Consider the following 22,291-nt stretch of genomic DNA (forward strand, 5'->3'; position numbering starts at 1 on the left):
CACTGCAGATGTGACTGCAGATATTTTTAAGCCTCCAGAACAAAACAGTTACAAGGACCTTTATGCTCTTTAACCAGAAAACTGGGCACACACAAACACATGCTGGTTCTTTTGTGTTATACACCAATATCATTAGGTAAACCTAACCACATAAATCCCTAATCCTCCTTTAATAAAGTAAAATCCCGTAATATAGCACATATTCCACAAAAAACAAACTAGCAGCAGTGGCTGCTATGCATTGTAAGAAATCCGGTGAAAAAGTAAATAGATCTGCTTTGACTTTATCTCAAAATTAATCAATAACAATATCTGGGCTAATGAAACAGCCACTTGTAAAAAGCAGTGTTTCCCATCAGCTTTTATAAAACATGATTAATTTCTATGCATTAAACTGCATAAGCAAGGAGGGAAATCACTGAGCATCTTTCAGCTACCCCTTGTTGATACTAATAAAAAAAGTTTTTCTCTCTGAAGCTGCTCCATTCTACTTCACAAATTTTTTTTTGAATCCAATTACTTGGAGGGGGGAGGAGGATTCAAATCACTTATAAACCTTTGCATATTACTGCTATTCTTCTCTCAGGCACCAGGGAGTTTTTATAAACTGCAGGAATCAAGCCTTTGCTGAAAAGTAGTTTTGCACAATCTCAAATCATTTGCATGATGGATGGCAGATTTCACTGGCATTCCATTTTACATTCGTTGCACTTGACAAAAATGATTTCTTGGTAAACTAAATGGGTAAGACTGCTAGTCTAGCACTGTCATGCCCATACAAGAAACAATCAGTGCTTCATGGTTGGCTCAGAATAATTAAAATAGAACTTGAGGAATTTGGAAACAACATTTTGGCTCTGTGACTCCTCTTTTCTAACCAAAAAGAGGATGAGTGTGGAAAGCTGTGTGGGGCAAAGTGTGTGTGAGTAAGGAGTTAAAAAAATTGAAATTGGCACTGATGGGGAAGTCAGAAAGAAATGGATTTAAAATCTTTTTCCCTCAGAAACCTTAACAGAACTTGTCTATGCCAAGCCTGACCTGAAAAAACAATGAATTAGTTATCACACCTGCAATTGCCAAAGAAAATCTGCCAAATGCTGCATAAGATAACTTGCTTATTTTTCATTTGTAAAATCTGGCTTTAAATAAAATCCTTCCCTCAAGGCACAGCAGATGATCCAGAAAGGCTCCAGGGAGTGGCTGAAGAGCTGTGATGTTCAGCCACAGACTCAGCACTCAGAACGGCCAGAGGTGGGTCCAGAACGAGCCAAGATGAAGCTAGCTCAGTAAGGATGACTCAAGGAGATGAGTAAAGCAATGTAATTCCACCTGAGACATGAGGTATCCACAACACCTCGCACTCTAAACTATTTTGCAAAAAAGATATTTCAAGATCCTCACAGTGATTGCTACATAATTTTATCCCCAATTTAGGCATGGGAAAACAAGGCCAGGGCAGTTAAAAGCATTTGTCAAGAAAGTGTTCCCAGTGGCAGAACAGAAGACATCAAACTCCACACCTTCATCTGTCCAAGGTCCATGAATTTTGCTGCTATCTTCACCAGACTCATGCTTTCACAAGAAACTGTTCCTGTTTTCACACTTTTTCTCAGATATCTGAGCCTTTCATCTTAAAAGTCACAAAACAACAGCAAAACCTAACCCTCACCTCAGAAAATTAATTTATGTTAAATCATTAATTAATCTCATTTAAAAATGGGAGTGTGACTATCACTAGTCTCAGATATCCTAGGAGTTTGTTTACAGCCAAAAGATATTGGGAAACATTATTTTTCTCCTTATTAACATCAGGAGACACTATGTATTTAGGGCTTGTAGAGGAAATAAGTATATTTTTGTGCAGGATGATATTACAGTAGCTTACCAGCTGAGACGGCAAGTCAGGCATTCCTCACCAAGATAGACATATTATCATTTGTGTGGACATAAATGAAATGTCTCCACGAGTAATCCCTGGCCCAGGGGAGTATGCTTTTTAAGATACAGCTTGCTTTTTTTATTTGAGCCCCCCATATTTATTTGTTCTCAGGTAGAGGAAGATGGTGAACAACTATTCAGCTCCTTTTTTTGTCACAGGTTTAAATTACCAGGAAAAGACCACGCAGCTGTTTCTGCTTTTTCTTATTGAGACTAATAAAAAAATTCCTCTCTTAATAAGGCAATTAAATTGATATCACAGACACTAACCTAATTAACACCTGAGTAGGTCACTGAATGAGCCAGAAGTTTTTTGTTTGCTTTTTTTTTAGTTCACATTATTTAAAAAAGCAGATGTAACTACACTCTTGCCTCCTGATGGCAAGAGTAATAACTGAAAAATATAAATTTTGCCCATAAAAGGGCATTTGTCCAAATGAAGCACAACCTCCACTGCTTTTAGCTATTTCTATAGAACAGAAGGTGGTTAAAACAAGCTAGAGATAATTTTACTGTCAGGAGGAGATGTGTCACCCTTTGGAAAACAAATCACCAAGCACATGGAGAACACTACTATAGCTAGCCTTGGTTTTGCAGGTTAGGTCTTTGTATTGCATAGATTTCTCCGCATGTGTGGCATCCGAACTTTTCAGTGCTGGCAGGTGCATGGTTTTCTCTTTCTATCAAAATACCCAGAAATTTGTGAATCCTGTCCAGTACTAAGAGGGTACTATTTGCAAAGAACCTGAACATCTATTCTAGTGCAAAATTCACACATTTGCAGTCAAACTTTCCTCCCAGTTGAATATGTTCTCTTCATCTTCTAATTTAACAGTACAGGAACAGATTTTATACTAGCCTTATTTTGGTGGGGAACATGGAGATGTAATCACACAAAATTTGCTGTTATAACTCCAGTTAACAGCATGTCACCACTTTTTCTCATCCTATGCATTAACAGCTAAAGTTGCATCGTCACAACAACAAAGTCACATTGTTGGCATAGGAATAGCAATGCAAAAAGTACCACAGACAAGCAAACAAGCCAAACACTGAAGATACAGACTGAGCAACATTCGATTAAAGTGTCTTATTTCATATGCATTTGTCAAATAGGTGCCAAATTCTTAACTTACGTAAATAAACTGAGAAGCTTTTACAATCTAGCCCTCACTGAAGGTTTGTGTCCAAACATGTAGGCTATGGAGCTTTCTGAGGAAAGCTCACAGCAGGCTAGCTGCAGTACTCTCAGTGGTCCACGGTGCAGCAAATTCTAGTCTGTACTTTCCTTCAGTTAATCAGGCCAGCACAGGTGCTGATTTCTTGTGCTAGAGATGGAGGCAGGCCAGCAGCTCTGCAGAAATCAATGACTCGCACTCCTGCAAGTAAGTATTATTCTCTGCAAAATTAAGTCCTTGTATATTTTTCTTCCTTCTGGACACTGCTTATTCAGACACCAAGCCAAGAACTGGAGCCTCAATCACTCCATGACTCCTTTCCACTTACCTCATAGTCACATCAGCAAGCCCCTTCAACCATGTGCCATCACTCTTCTTTATACTGAGCACTGAGGAGAAGGAAGCCTCATGAGCTTTAAAAACCCCTTTTCCTTCAAATACTCTCTCCAGGATCAAAGGTAACTGTGCATCTAGGGGAGGAGGCTTGGAATGCTTGCTCTTAGTATTACCCATGTACACATCTAACTTTCTGTTCTGCTGAAGAACAACTTTATTGCAGTCTGACTCACAAGATCTAAATATGAAAATAGGATAATATTGTTGGCATGTATGCAATAATAATTCTCTTCCTTGCCAGACTGTGCTGTGCATATTTAATTATATTCATGCGACGATTTTGATTTATACAATTACGAGCCTTTCTCTTCCCTTACATGGGTCTTTAGGACTTAAGACAAAATATTGGTGAAAGTATTGTACAGAGATTATTATAATACAATATTTGAAGCCATGAATGGCCTCCAATCTCTAGTTTTCTTCTGCATTTGAAAGATCACAATTTCAGTAGTATTTTATTCTTGATGGCTTCTTATTTAAACAATCTTTAAGACAAAGTTTAGACCTATATATCTTGAAGACAATAGATTTCGTCTATTCTTTGTTTGTTCTACCAGATGTTATTTTACTGAGTATTTAATACAGTTAGAAGTAACAGAGAAGGATTTACAAACTCAGTTTCACAGTGATAATCATCATATCATTTCAAAGCAATAAATATCTAAAAAGAGCTTGGAGCAGCTGTTGGTGATACTTACCAGGAATACTACCTTATAGAAAGAGCATTGTCAAAAGTGGCACATGACAAGCAAAGTGAATTCTTTCCATTGAATCCATAATCTGGTACTTTGCAGTCACATTTGTTTCAAGTCATTAGCAATATAGTTCTGCAAAATTCTAGCCCACTAGTCATTATTAGAAAAACAACACTTCTGCTCCCAGGACTTTAGTTTGAAATTTAATATGATAAAATACAACTATGTAGGTTTCTGAATAATATATGTGCAAGTGTAGGTGGTGACATATGTACATATTTATGCTTCCAGCTTGTTCTGAACCATCTGCAAGTTTGTTGCATGCAACAGGACTGACAGATCAATGTAAAAATGTCTCCGTAGTTGCAAGAAGAATACACACTACTCCAATACTACTGAGTTACCAGTAAGAAAATTCTCACAAAAGAAGAAAATAAAATATTACCCTCCACTATTTATCAGATTTCTGCTACAGACTTAATATTTAAAAGATCTGCCCCTTTACAAATTCAGACTATACTAGGAATAAGAGGCAATAACATCATTTAATTCACTATATTTCAAAAATACTACATTAATTTATTTCATGAGAGATAGTTCCAAGCTCAGCATTATCACACTTTTATTCCAGATATCAAAATAGTCATTATCGTCTCAACACTTTGCTGAAAATTTATAAATAAAATTCTTTTTTATAAAGGATTCTACAAACAAAAACCATTTTTTATTTTTAGGAGAATTTCTACTCTTTATCAGGTTATGTAAGAAACAAAGTAGGATTAAATTTGCTATGAACTTTTTTGTAAGGCCTTTGAGGTTCCATTTGTGCAAGTCAAGAACATATTGAAAATACTTACTTGGAATCGATAAAAGGTGCCATCATCCTTCAGTGTTAGAACATGGTCTGAGATTGGAAAGAAATAGCCATGTGCTGCCATCAGAGTTCCCAAATGCAGAGCTTCAACTATTTCAAGAAAAGAAGAAAGATAAGCTGAAAAAGTTAAATAACTTCTTTTCAGCAAGCTAGTTTTGCTGTTAAGACTCATCTGATATCCTGCAGATAACCACCTTGTTCTCAAAGTCCTACCATCATGAAAGAGCTGTCTTTTCCTATGCAATATAATGATGCAATCAAAAAAACCACTGCACTCTCCTTAACAAATAGCTTTTATATGTCGCACTTGCAGCTGCAGTTCCACTACTTATATAGACATTAAAAGGTGGCCTCAATGTTCACTCACTTGTTCTGAAGCTGAAAACAGCTATCACTTTTACCTTGATGGTGCAGCCTGCTTTTCTTCTTCAGAACAATTTCTGATTACATGTTAAAATAGTTGATTCCAATTACGTGATATATTTCTCAGTAGCTTTATCAGAGCTACTGCAAAGGTTAGAGATTTCCTCAAAAGTTTATTACTGGAAAAATAGCAAAGGATTCCAGGTTCCTAGAACAGTTGAGGTAGGAAGGTACTTGTGAAGGTCATCTTGTCCAGCTCCCTCACTCAAGCAGAGAAACCTTAAGCTACTTGCCGAGGACCTTGTCCAAGTGTTTTTTGAATAACTCAAAAGGAGTGAGACACCACAACCCCTCTGGATAATGCCCAGATCCATATTCACCCTCTATGAAGTGCTCATTTGTTCCTATTGCCTATAATTTGGCTTTCAGCAGTGGCAAGCAAGGATTTGTCTTGTCCTCACTAATAGAAACACCACTGCAGTACTTGACCAGCAGTGAAGAATCATCATGCAGAAAGAAATTCAAGTCCTGACATGTGTTCTTGCTGACAAACACAGGAGAAGATATTCACTTATTTTTCACCCATTTTTATTTTCAGTGTGAGAAGGCTTATTTATTTACCCATACTTCATCAGCATCCCAAAAAATTCCCTCCTTCAGCCTTTGCTCACCTGAAGACATTGACTCACATAGGAGATACGGGAGAAGAAGTGGGACATGTTTAGGCTAACCCAAAGCCAGCAAGCATGTGAAAGGAACAGGAAAGGGGATCTGGAGGGTACTTAACTGAGAGCACATAACCCTACAGGGTTTATTTGATATCAAATATTTATTGCCATCCCTGTGTTTAGCAAACTGGTTCTTGTCCCTCCAGCCAGAGCTATTACCTAAAATGCAACACACCCTCTCTGGCAGTGAGCTGTCCAGCCTGATGTAGAACTCTGCAATGCTGTTTAGACTTTTCCCAGCTGCAAGCCTACAAGAAATCTCTCTAACAGAAGGGAGTTGCTTTGTTCCTTGTGCCTATGACATCTGAAAATCCCCATCTGAACTTTGTCCTAATTATAAAAAGTTTATATATTGTTGTTATTCATTCATTTCAAGCTGCTAAATACTATTATCCCTTGAATCAGAAATTTTGAGTCAATGCTTTTGAGTGTGTCAGTCACTGAGGGTTTTTTTTACTGTTTCAATTTATCTACCTCTTAATTTTATTAAGCTTTTCTTTGTTCTTCCCATTGCAACTTATTGCCAATTCAAAAAAAAATATTTTTGCATGTGTTATGATTCTTGGTGGAATGAGAGAAAAACAAGGAAGAAATGTGCTGACTTTTCTAGAGAAAGGCTTTCTCAGACAAGGGTGACAACGCTTGCCAGGGAGCTCTGACACAGATGGGAGTGCACTCTCTTTTGATTTAGCATACACTAAATAGACTCCAATTTTCATGTGCTTTGTGGATTCTGAATCATAATGTTTTTCAAGATCACAAGGAGCTCATATTATTTCTTTTTACCCAGTAATTTTTAGAGCATATCTGGACTACTATGTCCAGTTATGATTAACATGTCCATTGCAGTACAAAAACGACACCAATAAACTTTGAGTGAGTCAAGTGGGAGTCCACCAAGATCACTAGGGCTGGAAAATGCTCCCTATAACGAGAGGCTGGAGGAGCTGGGCTTGGTCAGACTGAAAAAAGGAAGGTTTTGGAGATGTCTAGAAGTACTTACCAATACCTGAAAAGAGATTTCAAAATGAGGGACCCGGGATCTTTATGGAATTTCAGGGCAATAAAGTAAATAAATGAAGAAATAAATAAAATAGAAAATGGTAATAAACCAAATCAGGTATAGTTCTGACTTTCAGCCAAGCAGCAGGAGATGGTGCCCAGACACACTGTGTAATCTGCATCCTCAGAGGCTTTCAAGACCTGACCAGATAAAGTTCAGGGCAACATGTTTGACTTTACAGCTTACACTGACTTGAGCAAGGAGTTGGACTAGAGTCCTCCTGAGGTCCTTCTCATCTTGAATTATATTACAGCTCTGTGACTCTAGATGAGTCAAGCAGAAGTGGAATATAGAACATAAAAAAGGGATGAAGACAATTGGAGAAGAAACTATTTGAAAGCTCCTGCCAGAACAGCCTATACTCCAGGCAAGGCTGGATACAGTAACGGTAAGAACTTGTATTTCTCTCATTGACCATTGAGTCATACAAGCAAGTGTACAGTCACAATAGTTCTCCATAAAAGAATGGAAAGAGTCACCTGCCCTTCTTTAGAAGTCAGTTAAAGTTATTTAAGTCCCAACAGCAGCTTATATCTCTTCTCAAGTTCTGTATGGAGAGTAAGGTGATTATATTCTTACCTCAGGCAATCTTACTCAGCTGGAATCCACACTAACTCAAGGTATATCTTTCTCTCTTTAGCCAGTAAGCCTTAATTTGGACATATAAACTTCTCTTTTTTTTTCTTTCCTTAACTAATATACAATTAATTTTCATTTTTTATGGCTGTCAATCCATCAGTTTATTTCAGAATTACATGTATATAAATGCCTGCAATATCACCCATCCAAAATCCACTGTAGCTCACATTTTGACTGTTACAAAATTATACCCAGTTTGTATTCCTGCCTCACACCAGGCTGGTAGAAGACTAATGCTGACACTTTCTATGCAGCAGCAATAGAAATACAACACAGAAAGAAAACTCAGCTCTCAGGAGGTTTCTAATCTCCAAGCAACAGGTTGTCCAGTGTATTGCAGAGGCAACACTTTGATATCCATCTCAATTTGCTAAAATCAGACTGAGAAAATAAAAAGCCAATGAAGTGCAACAGTACTATTTAGGAAACAAACCCATGAGCTTGAAAAGGAAAATGAAGCCAGCAGCAGACTAACCTGACATGTCTAAATTCCTAGAATTCAAATACAGACAGCTTCTGTATCTCCCAGGTATTCCTGCATATGAAGCTAGAGCATTTTCATTTAAGAAGAACATTTCATCTGGAAAAATGGCAAATGTAGCTTGGGAGCATCAAAAACATCTATGAAGTGCATTAGATAAGAAGAAAATAGAAGCCTGAAAGAAATGTTTTTAGACATACTGGTTGCCAGGTAGAAAGAGTAATGTTTATATGTATTCACAATACAAACTCAAAAACTTGGAGGAACAAAATAAAAGAAAATAAAATACTGGGTTTTTAGATGGCAAGTGTACACAGATGCATACAGAAATGTGATATCTACACAACTATTATTTCACAATCCTCAGTCACAGTGTATAAGAAACATAAAATCTGAACAACATCCCCAATCACACCCAGACAGCCATGCTGAGAAGGCATAATTCAAATGGCAGTCAGCTGCCAAATAAGGAATACAAACTGCAGCCAGAGATGTCATGCAAAAAATCTGACGACAAAGCTCCTGAAGATGTAACTGGAAAAAGGAATAGACTTCGGCTTCCTCGACTCAACACCTTTTTTTGAAGATATCAGTTAACAGATTTAACTCCCTAGCAGTTAAACTGTGGAAAAGTCGAGAAACACATTCAAAAAACAGATTTACCCAAACCAGTCTTTTAATTTTTATAGGCAAAAATAGGAAAGTGTAGAGAGCAACTATAGATAATGGAAGAAGAATTCCTCAGCTGAAAGACAGAAAAGCATCCTTATGAGCCTGTTGCAATTCAACAGGATAAAAATATTTAATATAAAATCAAAATACTGCTTTGGATGTAGGTTTGATTCTTAATGTGCATGTTATTGCTGGGCTAAAAGCTCAGAAAAAGCTAAAAATTCCACGGTTCACTCTGCTGTTGAAACTTATTTAGTTGAGTGGGTGAAGTGAACAACACATGTACATGGATTGATTAGAAATCATTTTTGTGAGACAAAATATTGCCCAGCCATCTGCTGTGCCATTACAAGACAGTGATCTTGACAGATTAAATGTCAGTCACTTTTAATATACTTTGTTATACAAGAGTCAGATATTTTCAATGTTTTGGGACAATGTAACCTGACAAAATCTAAGGAATGAAAAACATCCCCTAGTGGTTGAATTTTGACTTTATTTTCTTTTTAATAATAAAAAGAAATAGTGCAGTCTTCTCCTTACTGTAATAATTATTGCATGGATTGCTGACAGTTTGTTCAGCTTAAATTGCAGGGTATGGTAGTATCGGTGGAACAAGTTGTTTCTTATGATAATGTCCACAGGAGACAATTAAAAAGGAAGAATGTTCCTTGTTTTTCTTTGGAATAAACATTCTTCTGTGCTCTGAAACCCCTTTAAAAATATGTTTTCAGTGATTAGTGTGGATTCTACTTTTTCTTACACGTCTCAGGCCTAATGTGGTATCTATATTTATTTTTTCTCTGAAGTTCATAAAACACTTTATGGTATCATACCAGTATAGTCTTGCAATATCTGAAGTGCCTTGAAGTAATCATTGAGGGAGTGAGGAAAGAAAAATAGAGTATTTTCCAATTGTGCTCCACTTTCAAAAGTCCTTTTTTGGAGTCTTTTTTACATTCTATGTGGAAAGATTTCCTTGGAATGCAACTTGGGGCATTTTGCTTGCTTGAAATTGGTTTACGGTGTAAAAAAAGAGTGAAAACCCCAAAGTTCCCAGTTTTTCATATATTTTTATGATCCAAAAATGGCAAACAAATGAAAACTTCTCTCTCCATGAAACAATAAAGTGTTTGGTATTCTGGGTTATTTGTTGAATCTAAAATCCATCACAATGCTGACGTGCACTGCTAAGACACACAGCAGCCTGGAAAAAGAATTAATGAGTCAGAACTTCACAAGCGCACATCCATTGTTAGCGTCTAAAGCCAAGACTTTATCATTTACTCTCACCTCACTCCTGCTGTCATTTCATTGCCAGTGTGAACACAAGCTGCAAAGGATTAGAGTAATAAAATACAACCTGCTTCTCACGCTGACACAAAGAGTAGGAGAGACTCACTGTCTCGGCCTGACTTTGGAGAGAGCTGGTTTATTTTCTTTTCTTTAAACAGGCCTGATTTTGGCCTGCTTAAAGAGAAGAAAATAAAACAGCTAGAGACATTCTTGAACAACCACAACACTGTAAACCGCTCTGTTTTGTCTCATTTGAAGGACAGAATTTGTAAGGAGAGCAGCACTTGGTGAGATCATTTCAAGGAGGATAAACTAGGTGGTGAAGGAAGAGGCACTATTTGCCCAAACACAATTAAAACAAGATTCATACTTGATTTCAAGAGAACAATCACAAACCACATTATCTGTCAACAAAGCATTTACCTAAACAGGCAGGATTTTTCTTGTGCTAGACAGTGCCCGCTGATGCGATCAACAGGGAAAGAGGCTTTGGTAGGAGCATTACTCAGTAGGTAAGAAGGAAAACCTATCAAAGATGTGCTATGAGTTGTCATCTGCCCAAGGAATGGTATTTTCCACCCTTACAGTCTGAGATGATGTGTAAGATATGGTGCATCCCACGTATAGAAACAATGATGCACCCGAAACATCAACTACTTTCTTCACAAAAACATCCAGCAGTGACAGTGATCAAGGACAGCTGGGTCTTCCTGCATCCTCCCCTCACCCCTTTCTGTCCTGCCTCTGATGGGCAGTGTGGTTTGCCCTAAGATAAGAACACCAGGTGGGTATTTCAGGAGGAATTTCTGGATGCTCACATGGTTAGTGTATTCCAGTGATGGGGAGATGAGATGCTTGTGATTGACTTTAATCCACATCAGCCTGCAAGAGGATGTAGAATGCTTCTGGAGACTGGTCCAACTGGGCAAACTGGTCTTCCATGGCTGGACAGAGTTTCTGGGTGGAAACTTCCCCCAGCGGGGATTCTGGCAGAGTACATCCAGCCCGAAGGTGAAGAACACTTAGGAAGGGTGAGTAAAATGCACTAAGATCCAGTCAAATGCAGAGATAAAATCCTGGAGTAGCTACATTTATGCTTTGTTGCTTTGTAATTGTGAATTCCGCAAGGCCAGAGACTGAAAACCTGTACATTTCTAGCTAAACCTGCTTATATTATAAGCCTTTAAACAACAACTGTTGACCAAAGCTGAGACTAAGTGGACTCAGCTGCACCCAGACTTGCCTGAGAAGTTTAGAAAGCAGGAGAGTCTTACTGACTCCACAGGAAGGACCATAGCCTAATTATACTATAATCCACTGTACTAGATGATACAGTTGGTATTTAAATATTGTATTGGCAGGATTTAGATACTGTATTAGCAATAAATCTGATAATAATCATCTACATAATCACCACGTCCTACTTCTCATGTCTGATGAAGAGTGTTTTCTCAATTACTCTGCTACAGGGACACACTACCAGTCCTGCCTTATGTGCTCACAGGATGTGGGTGAATAGGGGGTCTAACCTGAATCTGAAAAAATTTTATCCAGATCTTATCAACAGAATTCATGTCACCATCAAAGACAGAAGGAAAGGGAAATCTGGCCTACAGTTTCAGGAAAGAACAAGACGAAATCAAAGACAAGACAAAATACCTTTATTCACCCACAGGGAAGAAAAAAAAAAAAAAGAAAAGAAATAAATTATCATATTGGAGGGGGAAAAAAAGTAGTCCTTGAAAATGAAGCTGCATCTCCCTGCTACCAATACACAAACCCTCCATTTTAAAACTTTTGCAGTATTTCCTGTTAATTTTTTCCCACTGCGTTTCAGCTCATTACACATTAAATGTTGCTATGTCCTATCAAAGTCTTCTTTTATTCTCTTAATAAATTTGTATCTTGAAAGGCAGACACCTGAGATGTAAAAATGCAATGACTTGAGGTGATAACAAAGCTTTCATGTTGACCAAAAAATTAAAAAAAAAAATTTGGAGTTGAAACATGAGGTCTCAAGAAACAGACAAATGAGGAGTGAGGTGCTGGCATTGAGCAGTGCTACAATTTCACCTCTGGAATATTTGTTTGTGGTCTTTGTTTGGCCAACTGAAAACACATTGCTACAGAGGCTGGAAGAAATCCATCCAAGCTGTAACCAACAGGTAAACTTAACTACCAGTCAAAACAGAACACAGCACAATTTGGTAACTAGAGTTTGTCACAATTCATCCAGTATGTGGTCATGAAAAGTGGCCTGAAAATGTTTAAAATTGCCTTTATAGTTTCCCTTTACTCTCCAGCCTCAATTTTTTAAAGTACATATCAATATCACACCAGCAATCCGGCCTTCCAGTGGTGGAATCGAGCTCTGTACCAATGAAAGTCAGCATTTATAAAACTTTTCCTCTAATTTCACTATTACTACTCTTTGATATTTTCTATTTTCAGTTTTGTAGAAATCAGAGACTTTTTGCTCTTCTATCACTGATATCTTTTGTCTCTTCAAATTGAAATGATAGAAGAGTGAAATCCAAACTCCTTTGAAGTATGGGCTTCCTGTTTTTCCCTTTGGGTCTTCCTCTGAAACTGCAACTTTTTGGTTTAAGCTTTGATTCCCATGCTGCTTTAAGGCAAAATAGAGGAAATTAAAACCTGTGTGTCTTGTTTTCCCTAATGACTCTGAACTTATCTCCATATTTCCAAACACTTCACTCATTCCCTCCTCCAGTATAAAACTCTGAACTAATATTTAAAAATTCATATGTGGACCCTTTTGAGCAAACCTGCTAAAGACCAAAAAAAAAACAGTTACAAAAATCCAATTACTTTTGAGAATTCCTTCAGATGAAATCTAGCTCCAGTTTCAAGAATCTGCAAAAGACCCAAAATACTGGACATAGACTATTTATACTCAGTATTATAATTATTATGCTATTATTTCAGGTTTTCTTCCTGTCACTGCTAGCACACTAGATCTTCCTACTTTTCTTGCCGCCATCGGCTGAGTCTATAGACATGTGATGAAATTGTTTGGCTGCAAAAGTTCAGTGGGGAAGCATGTGGTTCATTCTCCACATGACACCCAAGAATCTGTGCATGTTAGTATCAGCTAGGAAAGGTATTTTATGTCACAGTTTCCTCAGAAACAGTGCCCTGTGTGATGGTGTGCTTTCCTGGCCGCAACACAGTGCCATTGCTTGTCCCCTTCTTAGTCACTCTCAAGGGAAGGCACAGCTGCCAACTTCCCTCTCAGTCAGCTCTGCTTGGACATCACAAGCACTGGAGCATTTAGAAAAGCACATTCCAGTGTGCACTGCCACAGAGAGTTTTGTATCTGGGATGGGGTTTCAAAGGAGGAGACCTGTCTGTTAGGCTTGGCAGATCTGGGGCATGTGAATAACTAGTGTGGTGGATGCATCACTTGTATTCGTGGCCAGCAAATACTAAAAGTAAGCTCAGGCTTTTTCAGTGCACAAAATATTTGTTCCTGAAGGAACTACAGAAGATAATATTGTTGAATCAGAGGGACATCAGTTAACGTGGAGTTTCTGAAGTTGGGTGAGGGAAGCAATAGGTGACTCTCACAATGATTACTGCTGGTCAAGATGAATCATGACACTTTTTTTAGTCTCTAAGTCTGTTTTGATATGAATTTCTATTGCACCAACCATTAACTTTCTGTCATTGTCATGCATTGCTATCATAATCACAGAACACCCACTTATGACCAAGCAGTTCAGAAAATACAAAAAAAAACACACAGCAGCCACAGCTAGAAAAATAACTGCCTCTTTCACTGCACTCAATTCAATAAAGAAGAAAACAATTCTTTTTATAACAATTTTCATACCTCCAGCAAACTGAGAGCATAAATTACTGATATAATGTACCTTGTGCTGTGGGAAGAGTGCTGTGATTTTAAAGCTCACCAGGAGTTAAAAATTTTATAATTAAATTGGTGTCATTCAGACACACATCAAGAAAAAATGCCATCAAAGTTCAGGAAGGGTAAGACCAATAAAGAATGTGGAGGTGACTTTTCTGAAGTATAACATGCCACTCCCCATATGATCAGATACAGTTATCTGGGATGCACATACACAAGAATCCCCATGGCAGTTATTATAAACAGGATCACTTCTAGAGAGTTTTCTTTGTCCATTACTTATAGTAGTTTGTTTGGCCAATAAAACATATTTCACTGTCTTATCAAAATGAAGGAGCAAAATTTCCAGCGTTGCGAATGTCCATTTTATGCCATCCTATGTTCCTATTATCAAAACTCCCACTCCTAGCTCTCACTTCTCCCCTCTGCAATAGATTTACACAGAGATTAGAGAACTATCAGTTCATCCAGACAAACTCTGCTATTAAAAATACAGAAATACTGACAGATATTAACTAGCAAAAATAGCTCAGTGAAAACTCTTTTATGAGTGCCTTTTTTTTTTCCCACAAAAAGAGAAGAGGCCTCGATGAATGACCTATTTCTTCTCTAGTGACAGAATCTAAATGTAGAAGGAAGAGATGGGACAGATGACAACAGCAGCAGCAAAAACTGTCAGTCTTTAAAATAAATAGATAAAATGAACAGAAGTATCTGGTTCAAAATAATGGTCAATCTGCGTTTTATGGCAAGTAAAATGTGAAATGGCTGAACTGTTAGCCACAGTGTGCCACTTATCATTTAATCATCCTCAGTACAAAAGGAAAAAAGTTTAAAAATATGTCCTTAGGTTTTAGAAAGACATCCAGTGGAAACATGGGGGAAAAAAAGGACGTACAAAACAGACACCCATACAGACAACACAATAAGGACTATAATAAAGCATAGAAGGAATGAAAATAAAGATAAATGCAACAAAAAAGGAAGATTCAGGAGGACTTTTGTTGCTGGTTACATCTCACAGCTCTGTGAGTGCCCTTATGGGGAAACAGAGAACATAGGAGGTTATGAAAATCTGGTTAACATATTATCTTGGATTCCCAGGGAGCTCTTGGCATGATTTCCTCAAATGTTTTCTAAAGGTATTAAGCAGATCATGAGAAAAGCAATAGGTAGCAAGGAGGGAATAAAGGTTAGGCACAGCAGATCAGTTATTACACTAAATAATGTATTATTACACTGAAGTAATAATATTACACTGAAGTGGGGGTGACCACAGTACCTGTGTTTAGTAGGTCCTGGACTGTTCAGGATAATCCCAAATTATCTACAGAAGGGTGTGAATGACAAAATTATGTAACATATAACATTTTCTGAAAGTATAACTACTGAAGTCAGCAAAAAAAAAAGAGTTGTGAGGAGACCATGTAAAACTACATAATACTGATTCATTAAACAATAAAACAGCAGTTGAAACTGAATTTTGATAAATGCAAGACATTTTAGATATGAACCTTTCCCCCCCCAATCATACATGCCCAGTAAGTGGCAGCTAGGTTACTGCTACTCCTCAAGAAAAACTAGAGGTGTTATATGTGATTCTGCAAAAATGCCCACTCAAATCTCAAAGAGAGTATAATGAGTTATTAGAAAAGAAATAGAGAGCAAACCAGAAGACAGCAGGAGCATAAGCATAGCACACACACATAATGAATTCTGAGCCCTCACTGCAAGAAAGACTTTGAGGTGCTGGAGCATGTCTGGAGAAAAGCAATAGAGCTGGTGGAGGGTCTGGTGCACAAGTCCTGTGAGGGGAGGGGAGGGGAGGGGAGGGGAGGGGAGGGGAGGGGAGGGGAGGGGAGGGGAGGGGAGGGGAGGGGAGGGGAGGGGAGGGGAGGGGAGGGGAGGGGAGGGGAGGGGAGGGGAGGGGAGGGGAGGGGAGGGGAGAAAAGGTAGAAAAAAAGGGAAGGGAATATTGAAAAAAATGAGAGAGTGCCTAGGGAATATTAATCTGCCCAAGATGAAATGGCAAGCAATGTCCTTGCATAGTAAATGTGACTGATCTCAGACCGTCACTGTGCCCCTGTGTGTAGAGCTGTATTTCTCTACATGTTCTACGGAAAAACTTAAAACACTCCTAAGGTGAATTATTAACAAAATCAAGAGAAAGTCTCACACTAACCTTCCAGTCATCAAATACTACATATGACATGTAAATATCAAAACATTTTTGTTTACTTGACTATAAATAGCTGCAGCAGCTGTCAGCAAGATGAAATAGGATTTCAACTGCTTTTATTCAATTAAATTGGCCAGATTCAAAATCTCACTTCCACCTACTTGCATTTTCCATTACTACATAACACAGCTCTTTGGCAAACAAGGAAGCAGAAATCTAATGAAGTCTCTAGACAGTTATTTAGCTGCTTTTAATTAATTATGCCAGTATGAGTTGGGAATTAGTAAATATTCTTCCTCTTAAATCTCCAAAACTTGGTATGATCACAAAGGTTCAGAAGGAGGCTATCAAAGAGTAAGAAAACCACAAAAATTCCTAGTAGCTTTAGTAGAAATGAAATAAAATAATTTCTTATGAGGGTCATTATAATTCAATTTATGCAATTAAATACTTAGCTTTATTTTTAAAAGTTATCAGAGTTCTTCCTAAAAGAACATACTTTGCCCTAACTTCATGGGTAAATATTTCAATTGTGTCATTTAGATTTTGTCCTATGTTGTTCTGTGACAGGATGAAAATCACTCCTTCAAATGGTGCAACAGAAGTTTTTTCAAATGAAATTACTTAAAACTTATTGATGGGTCAGCTTCTACCAGCTTGATCAGGTAGTAGTTTTAAAATTAACTTTTTATATCAGTAGGCTTGTTCAGACTTTTTTTTTTTTTAATCAGTATTTTGTATTCTAGTCAGTTCTTTTTTTCATCCTTTTCTCTCAATAAGGCCCTCAAAGACCTCAGTGGAATAAAGCCCATGCTGCCTATTGAAATCTAAAGAACATGTTGACTGCGGGTTTGTTTCAATTTTTAAAACCTAATTGAGTATCAGACAGGTTTTATAAACTAGCTTTTGGATTTTAGCCTGAGATGTAGCTTAAAGGCCATGTTACACCTAATCCTATTTTAAAAGGCACCTAGATGAATCTTGTTTCATTGGAGTTAAAAATAAAACCTCCAACTTTGTGCAGAGGTTGGAATTTCACCTTTAATGATTAAAACAAAGGACAAAGGAGCGAATGTCTTGTGAAGGTATTATACTAAATACTAAAAATAATTCTGAGTGCAATCTGGAGACTTTAATATTAAAGGCAAAAATTATTTCCTGTTAAAATAAATATCTTTGAGGTCAGCACCATGGAATCAGGACTAGTATTAAGAAAAAGGAAAATTTTAATAAAATCAGTTGATGCCTTGCTTTTAACCAGAGATAAGGAAGCATCAAGAGAGGTCTGTTTTACACAGAAAATGTGTATGTCACACAAGTTACAGTTGAATCATAGAATTGTAGTGCAGTTTGGGTTGGAAGAGACCCTAAATTTCATCTGGTTTCAACCCTACCGACATGGTCAGGGACACCATTCAGTAGGTCAGGTCGCTCAAAGCCTAATTAGAACCAAAAGAGATCCATTTTGAATCCGTATTCTACTGACAATATCAGGTAGGTTGCTCACAGAAACAACTTCACAGAATATGTGTATTTTGTCATACCAACACCTAGTATTATCATTTTATTTTTACAACCAATTTATTGTACAGAAAATTATGCTAGACAGCAGGAAATTCCACATTTGTCATCTTTACCCATTACTCCAAGATGGACATTTATTTATAAATTAAACTGTCCTGGGTTGAAGTATATTCTATCACCATCTTCATGAGCTGTTGAAACCAGGTGAGGCAGTGCTCCCTGCCTCCTCCACTCTGGCTTATCTTCTGTTAATGGGCCCATCAGCACCTTTGCTACACAGCTCACAGATAACCCCCTCCTGGACTACCTCCTGTTAATGGGCCCATCAGGCCTTATCACATGACTCACCATCCCATTGTGAGATGCTCCGCCCAGAGGGAGAAACCAAGCATTCCAGCCTGGATATAAGCGGAGACTCTGAACACCAGAGGGGCGCTTACCTACTGAATTCCCAGAGGACTCGAGCTACCAGACCTTTCTACAGGATCACTGCTTCAGGAAGACCACCTCATCTGGACTGCTTCCATCACTCTGCTCAGGTTGTATTCTGACTCTGTCAGTGGTCTTTTGTATTATTGCATCTATTTTATTTTACTTTCTTTCCTTTTTTTTTTTTTTCCCTATTAAATTGTATCTCTGACTTGGAGCCTCTCATTTGTTTTGCTTCCAAACCACTACATAAACAGACACAGTTCATTTATGCTTCCCAGGTAATTCAAATGTCTATAAAGTTTCTTAATTACTGGGGTGTAAAAACATTAACTACTTTTTGAAAGCAGTTTTTATGAAATCTTGCAAAATAATGCCTCCTTCAGACAATAACAGAGGAGGAATTTCATTTGGATGTGCTTAGCATGATGAAATAGTTGTAATAGTTTTACCTATCTGGCTATGTGAAAGAAGCACTATGTCACCAATACCATGGTAACATATTAATCATAATACTGATACCATACTTCACAACAATACCAGTCACAAACTTTGTATCTTCCCATCAAGTGTAAAAAACCTGTTCTTTTTTAACCAGATGGCATACTACCAAAAAGGTCAGAAGAAATGACTGCTCCATCAAAGACAATTGAAAATTAGTACTGATGTAGCCTACCACCTAACTACAAGTGATGAAATAAAATGGCCAAACTAGGAACATATTAATCACTTTCAAGTGTGACTGCCTGGAAATGAGACTGTTCAAACAGTACAGGCACATTTGTAGGGAAACAGCTCACTCCAGGTAGCCCTGCAGTTCTGTGTGCACTTGGGAAACACTCGTAACACATGCAGTCTACACAGGATAATAGATTATACAAATCTGGAAGACGCTTCAGTGGAAAAAACATGAAATCCATTAAATCTGATATATCCTGTCACAACTGAATTGCAGACAGTACACTTCTGTTCACCATTTACAAAATCCCTCTAAAGGCTTTGGGCAAATAAAACACCCTCTCCACATGAACCTTTACCACTGCACTCCTGGAATTCCAAGAGTGCCTAGAAGCTCACTGATTGCCACACACAGGTAAGTGCCCCCTGTGCTGCTTGTAATTGTAAGAAACCTGACCCATACATTTTTTTGCATGAGTATCACAATGTTAATATTAGTGGCACTAAATCAGTGTCTGTAAATTCTGACATTTTTCATTCTCAAACAGAATTTTGTATTACTTTCTTTTTGCTTATCTGAGATTAAAGTCATTATTCCATTGAAATGTTACAGGATCTGACAAGCTCAGATCAAATTCACCCAGTAGAAGGAAGCTGGGAAGTTAGCTACACTAGAATTGACACAGGTTCATGAGTTTTGCCATAGAGCAAAATGTGCCTGAATTTCTATCAAGCATATGAAAAATGAGAGTGTCTGGTGTCCCTGGGTTCCCAGTATGAGGGGTATGGTATGTGTGCAGGCAGTATAAATTACTTTTATTGGGGTTTTGATTTTGGGGTTTTTTTTAAGTCAAGATAATAAAAGGGGATCATTCTACTCTTGTTCCACTTCCACAGGTTTTGATTAATGCAAAGACTGCAAAGATAAGCATGACCTTTCCATTCCCTTCTTTATTCCCTCTCATAAGAGACTCTTTCTCTGTTAGCAATCTCTGGAAGTACCTCCCCTTTGCCTGAAGCTCTCTGGTGCTGTTTCCCAAATGGCAATTGTTTAGAACATCTTGTCTGGCTCCTGCTCTTTGCTGCTACCTTTCTGCATATAACTGGGGAAAGGGCAAAACTGAGAACTAAACAATTTTTCATAAAAATTCATAAACCTTCATAAACTCAAATAAAAGGCATTTTTCTTCTAACTCCTTCAAGCAAGTACTGTGTATTCTCAAGGTCATTACTAGCACACCAGCTGCTGGAGAGAGACTTTACTAAAGAGGAAAACTGGAAGAAACATAAACAGATGTTGTGCTACTGAGCCCTCCCTTTTTATTGCACTGGATCAGTGACCACAGTTCACAAAGATGCTGATGGGCATCTAGTAACAAATTAGTTACACCAGTTACGTGAAAAGATTGTATATGGTGAGAGTTGAAACGGAAAATTCACAGGAGGGCGTAAATATCAAGGTAGTCTTTTTTCATAACTATAAAACATAGATTTAGTCATATATATATATATATATTTTTTTTTTTTTCAGTGTAATTCCTGATGTCCAAGAGCTGTAGCAAACTACTTCAAGCAGACTGCCTAAACGAGCAGGAGCAAAGCAGTCTGAATGCAGAGGTTGAGCATTCTAGATTGGCTGAGTGGCTCTGTTGGAGCAACCATTCGATAAAGAAGTGCCTCAAGCCAAATTCAGTCGGTGTGCAGCTATGAGAAAATTAAATAAGCAACACTCAGGAATAAAGATACTTTAAAGGAACACGAGGACTATGTCTAAATGTATTATCTACACTTATAGGCATTTTCTAAGACGTCTGGATGAAAATTATTCTTGGGATGACTTGAAAATGAGTGTTTGTGAATAACATCATTTCCTTGTGAAAAGACTGGAAAACTCATACTCTTCTTTCTTCTTTAGGAGACAATAGCATGATTTACTATTAGGATATTGAATGTTAGGGAATAGAAAAATCAAGTGTTTGCTGAAAGGACATCAAAGAAATTGATTGAAGAACCAAGTAGAGGATTAAAATCTTGGCAATTTGAGCTGATACCTTTAAATCAGATCCTCTACCCTTTTTTGTTCTATTTTTCTCACTAAGAATTAAAGTAACTTTAGTATCTGATGTGGACAGTCTGGTGCATTTCATGTCATTAATGATCATTTCAAGAAATGAAAACACAAAGTAGAAAAACAGAGTAGATTTTCCACATTAAGAGTAATTGGCAACATCAGTGAAGAGTCAGCACTTACCCTGTAATGGTCAATTCAACAACACATGTCTAAGTGCCAAACCCCAAGCCCTTACAATTCTGTAAACTCAGTTAATTGCTTCTTTTCAGGCTGAGATCATGCTTATATTTATGCCTGAATAAAACTTCCCCATTAAAAATAACTTGGACAATTTCTGTTCCTTAAAATTTTACAGATGAGTTGTAGGCTGAAACACAAACATTTTTTGAGTACATATTGAATAGCAAACAATGTAACAGCAACTGTACAATGCATTGTGCACAGCTATTCTGGGCACAAGCTCTGCTCCACTTAAATAACTTCAAATCTGGTACAAATTACCAGAATCCACCTATTTCCAGTTTGTTTTCTTGATGGCGATCTACTGAAGCAAGCCAAAATTTTTCAAATATTCCACTGAATACTATTTTCCATTTATTAAAAATTTGCATGGTTTTATTGACCAGCAGTTTGCAAGTTCCAACTTGTTACTATTTTTAAACTGTAAATTGCTGCTTCCAGGTGAAAACTTTACACTTGTTAACACACTGAAGCAAATGTTGCTGTCAGGCCTTCTTCTACCTTATGTTCTCCCACTATCCATAAAGCTGCCTACTTCATTCCCACTTAAATGGTGTTGGAGTTTTATTCCCTATGCAAAACAAAGGAAAAAAAATTGTATTTCAAATATTACTTTTTTATATATAAAGTGGGGTATCGTCACTTTCTTCTTACTAGTTCTGTGTTTTATTAAAGAACAAGTTGACTGAAAGAGTTAGATGTTTTCACCCTGGAGAACAGAAGGATCTTCATCACAATTTTCCAGCGCTTAGAGGACAGAAATTCTCTTCACAGGGAGCCACACTGAGAGGATAAGGGGCAATGAGTACAAGTTACATGGAGAGAGTTTTCATCCATTCAAATTTTTTACAGTGAGTACAAACAATCACTGGATGTGGTGGAGTTCCCACCAGTGGCAATGTTCAGGATGAGACAGGACAGAACACTTGGTAATTTAACCCAGGCTTGCCTCTCCATG

The 22,291-nt window shown here is 37.6% G+C and overlaps 1 protein-coding gene across 8 annotated transcripts in view; it reads right to left on the reverse strand.

Annotated features, from left to right (window-relative positions):
- The window catches only part of RGS7 (regulator of G protein signaling 7), a 257,025-nt gene that overhangs the window by 76,522 nt on the left and 158,212 nt on the right, over positions 1-22,291 (reverse strand). For all 8 annotated transcript variants that reach the window (XM_066178862.1, XM_066178861.1, XM_066178857.1 and 5 more), the window contains one exon: positions 5,065-5,171. In XM_066178862.1, coding sequence (XP_066034959.1) covers positions 5,065-5,171 — 107 coding nt within the window. The remainder of the gene's footprint in view (positions 1-5,064; positions 5,172-22,291) is intronic.

The sequence above is a fragment of the Chamaea fasciata genome, unplaced genomic scaffold (genome assembly GCF_029207755.1).
Source record: "Chamaea fasciata isolate MVZ Bird 193981 ecotype frontalis unplaced genomic scaffold, bChaFas1.0.hap1 SCAF_3, whole genome shotgun sequence".
NCBI classification, from domain to species: Eukaryota; Metazoa; Chordata; class Aves; order Passeriformes; family Sylviidae; genus Chamaea; species Chamaea fasciata.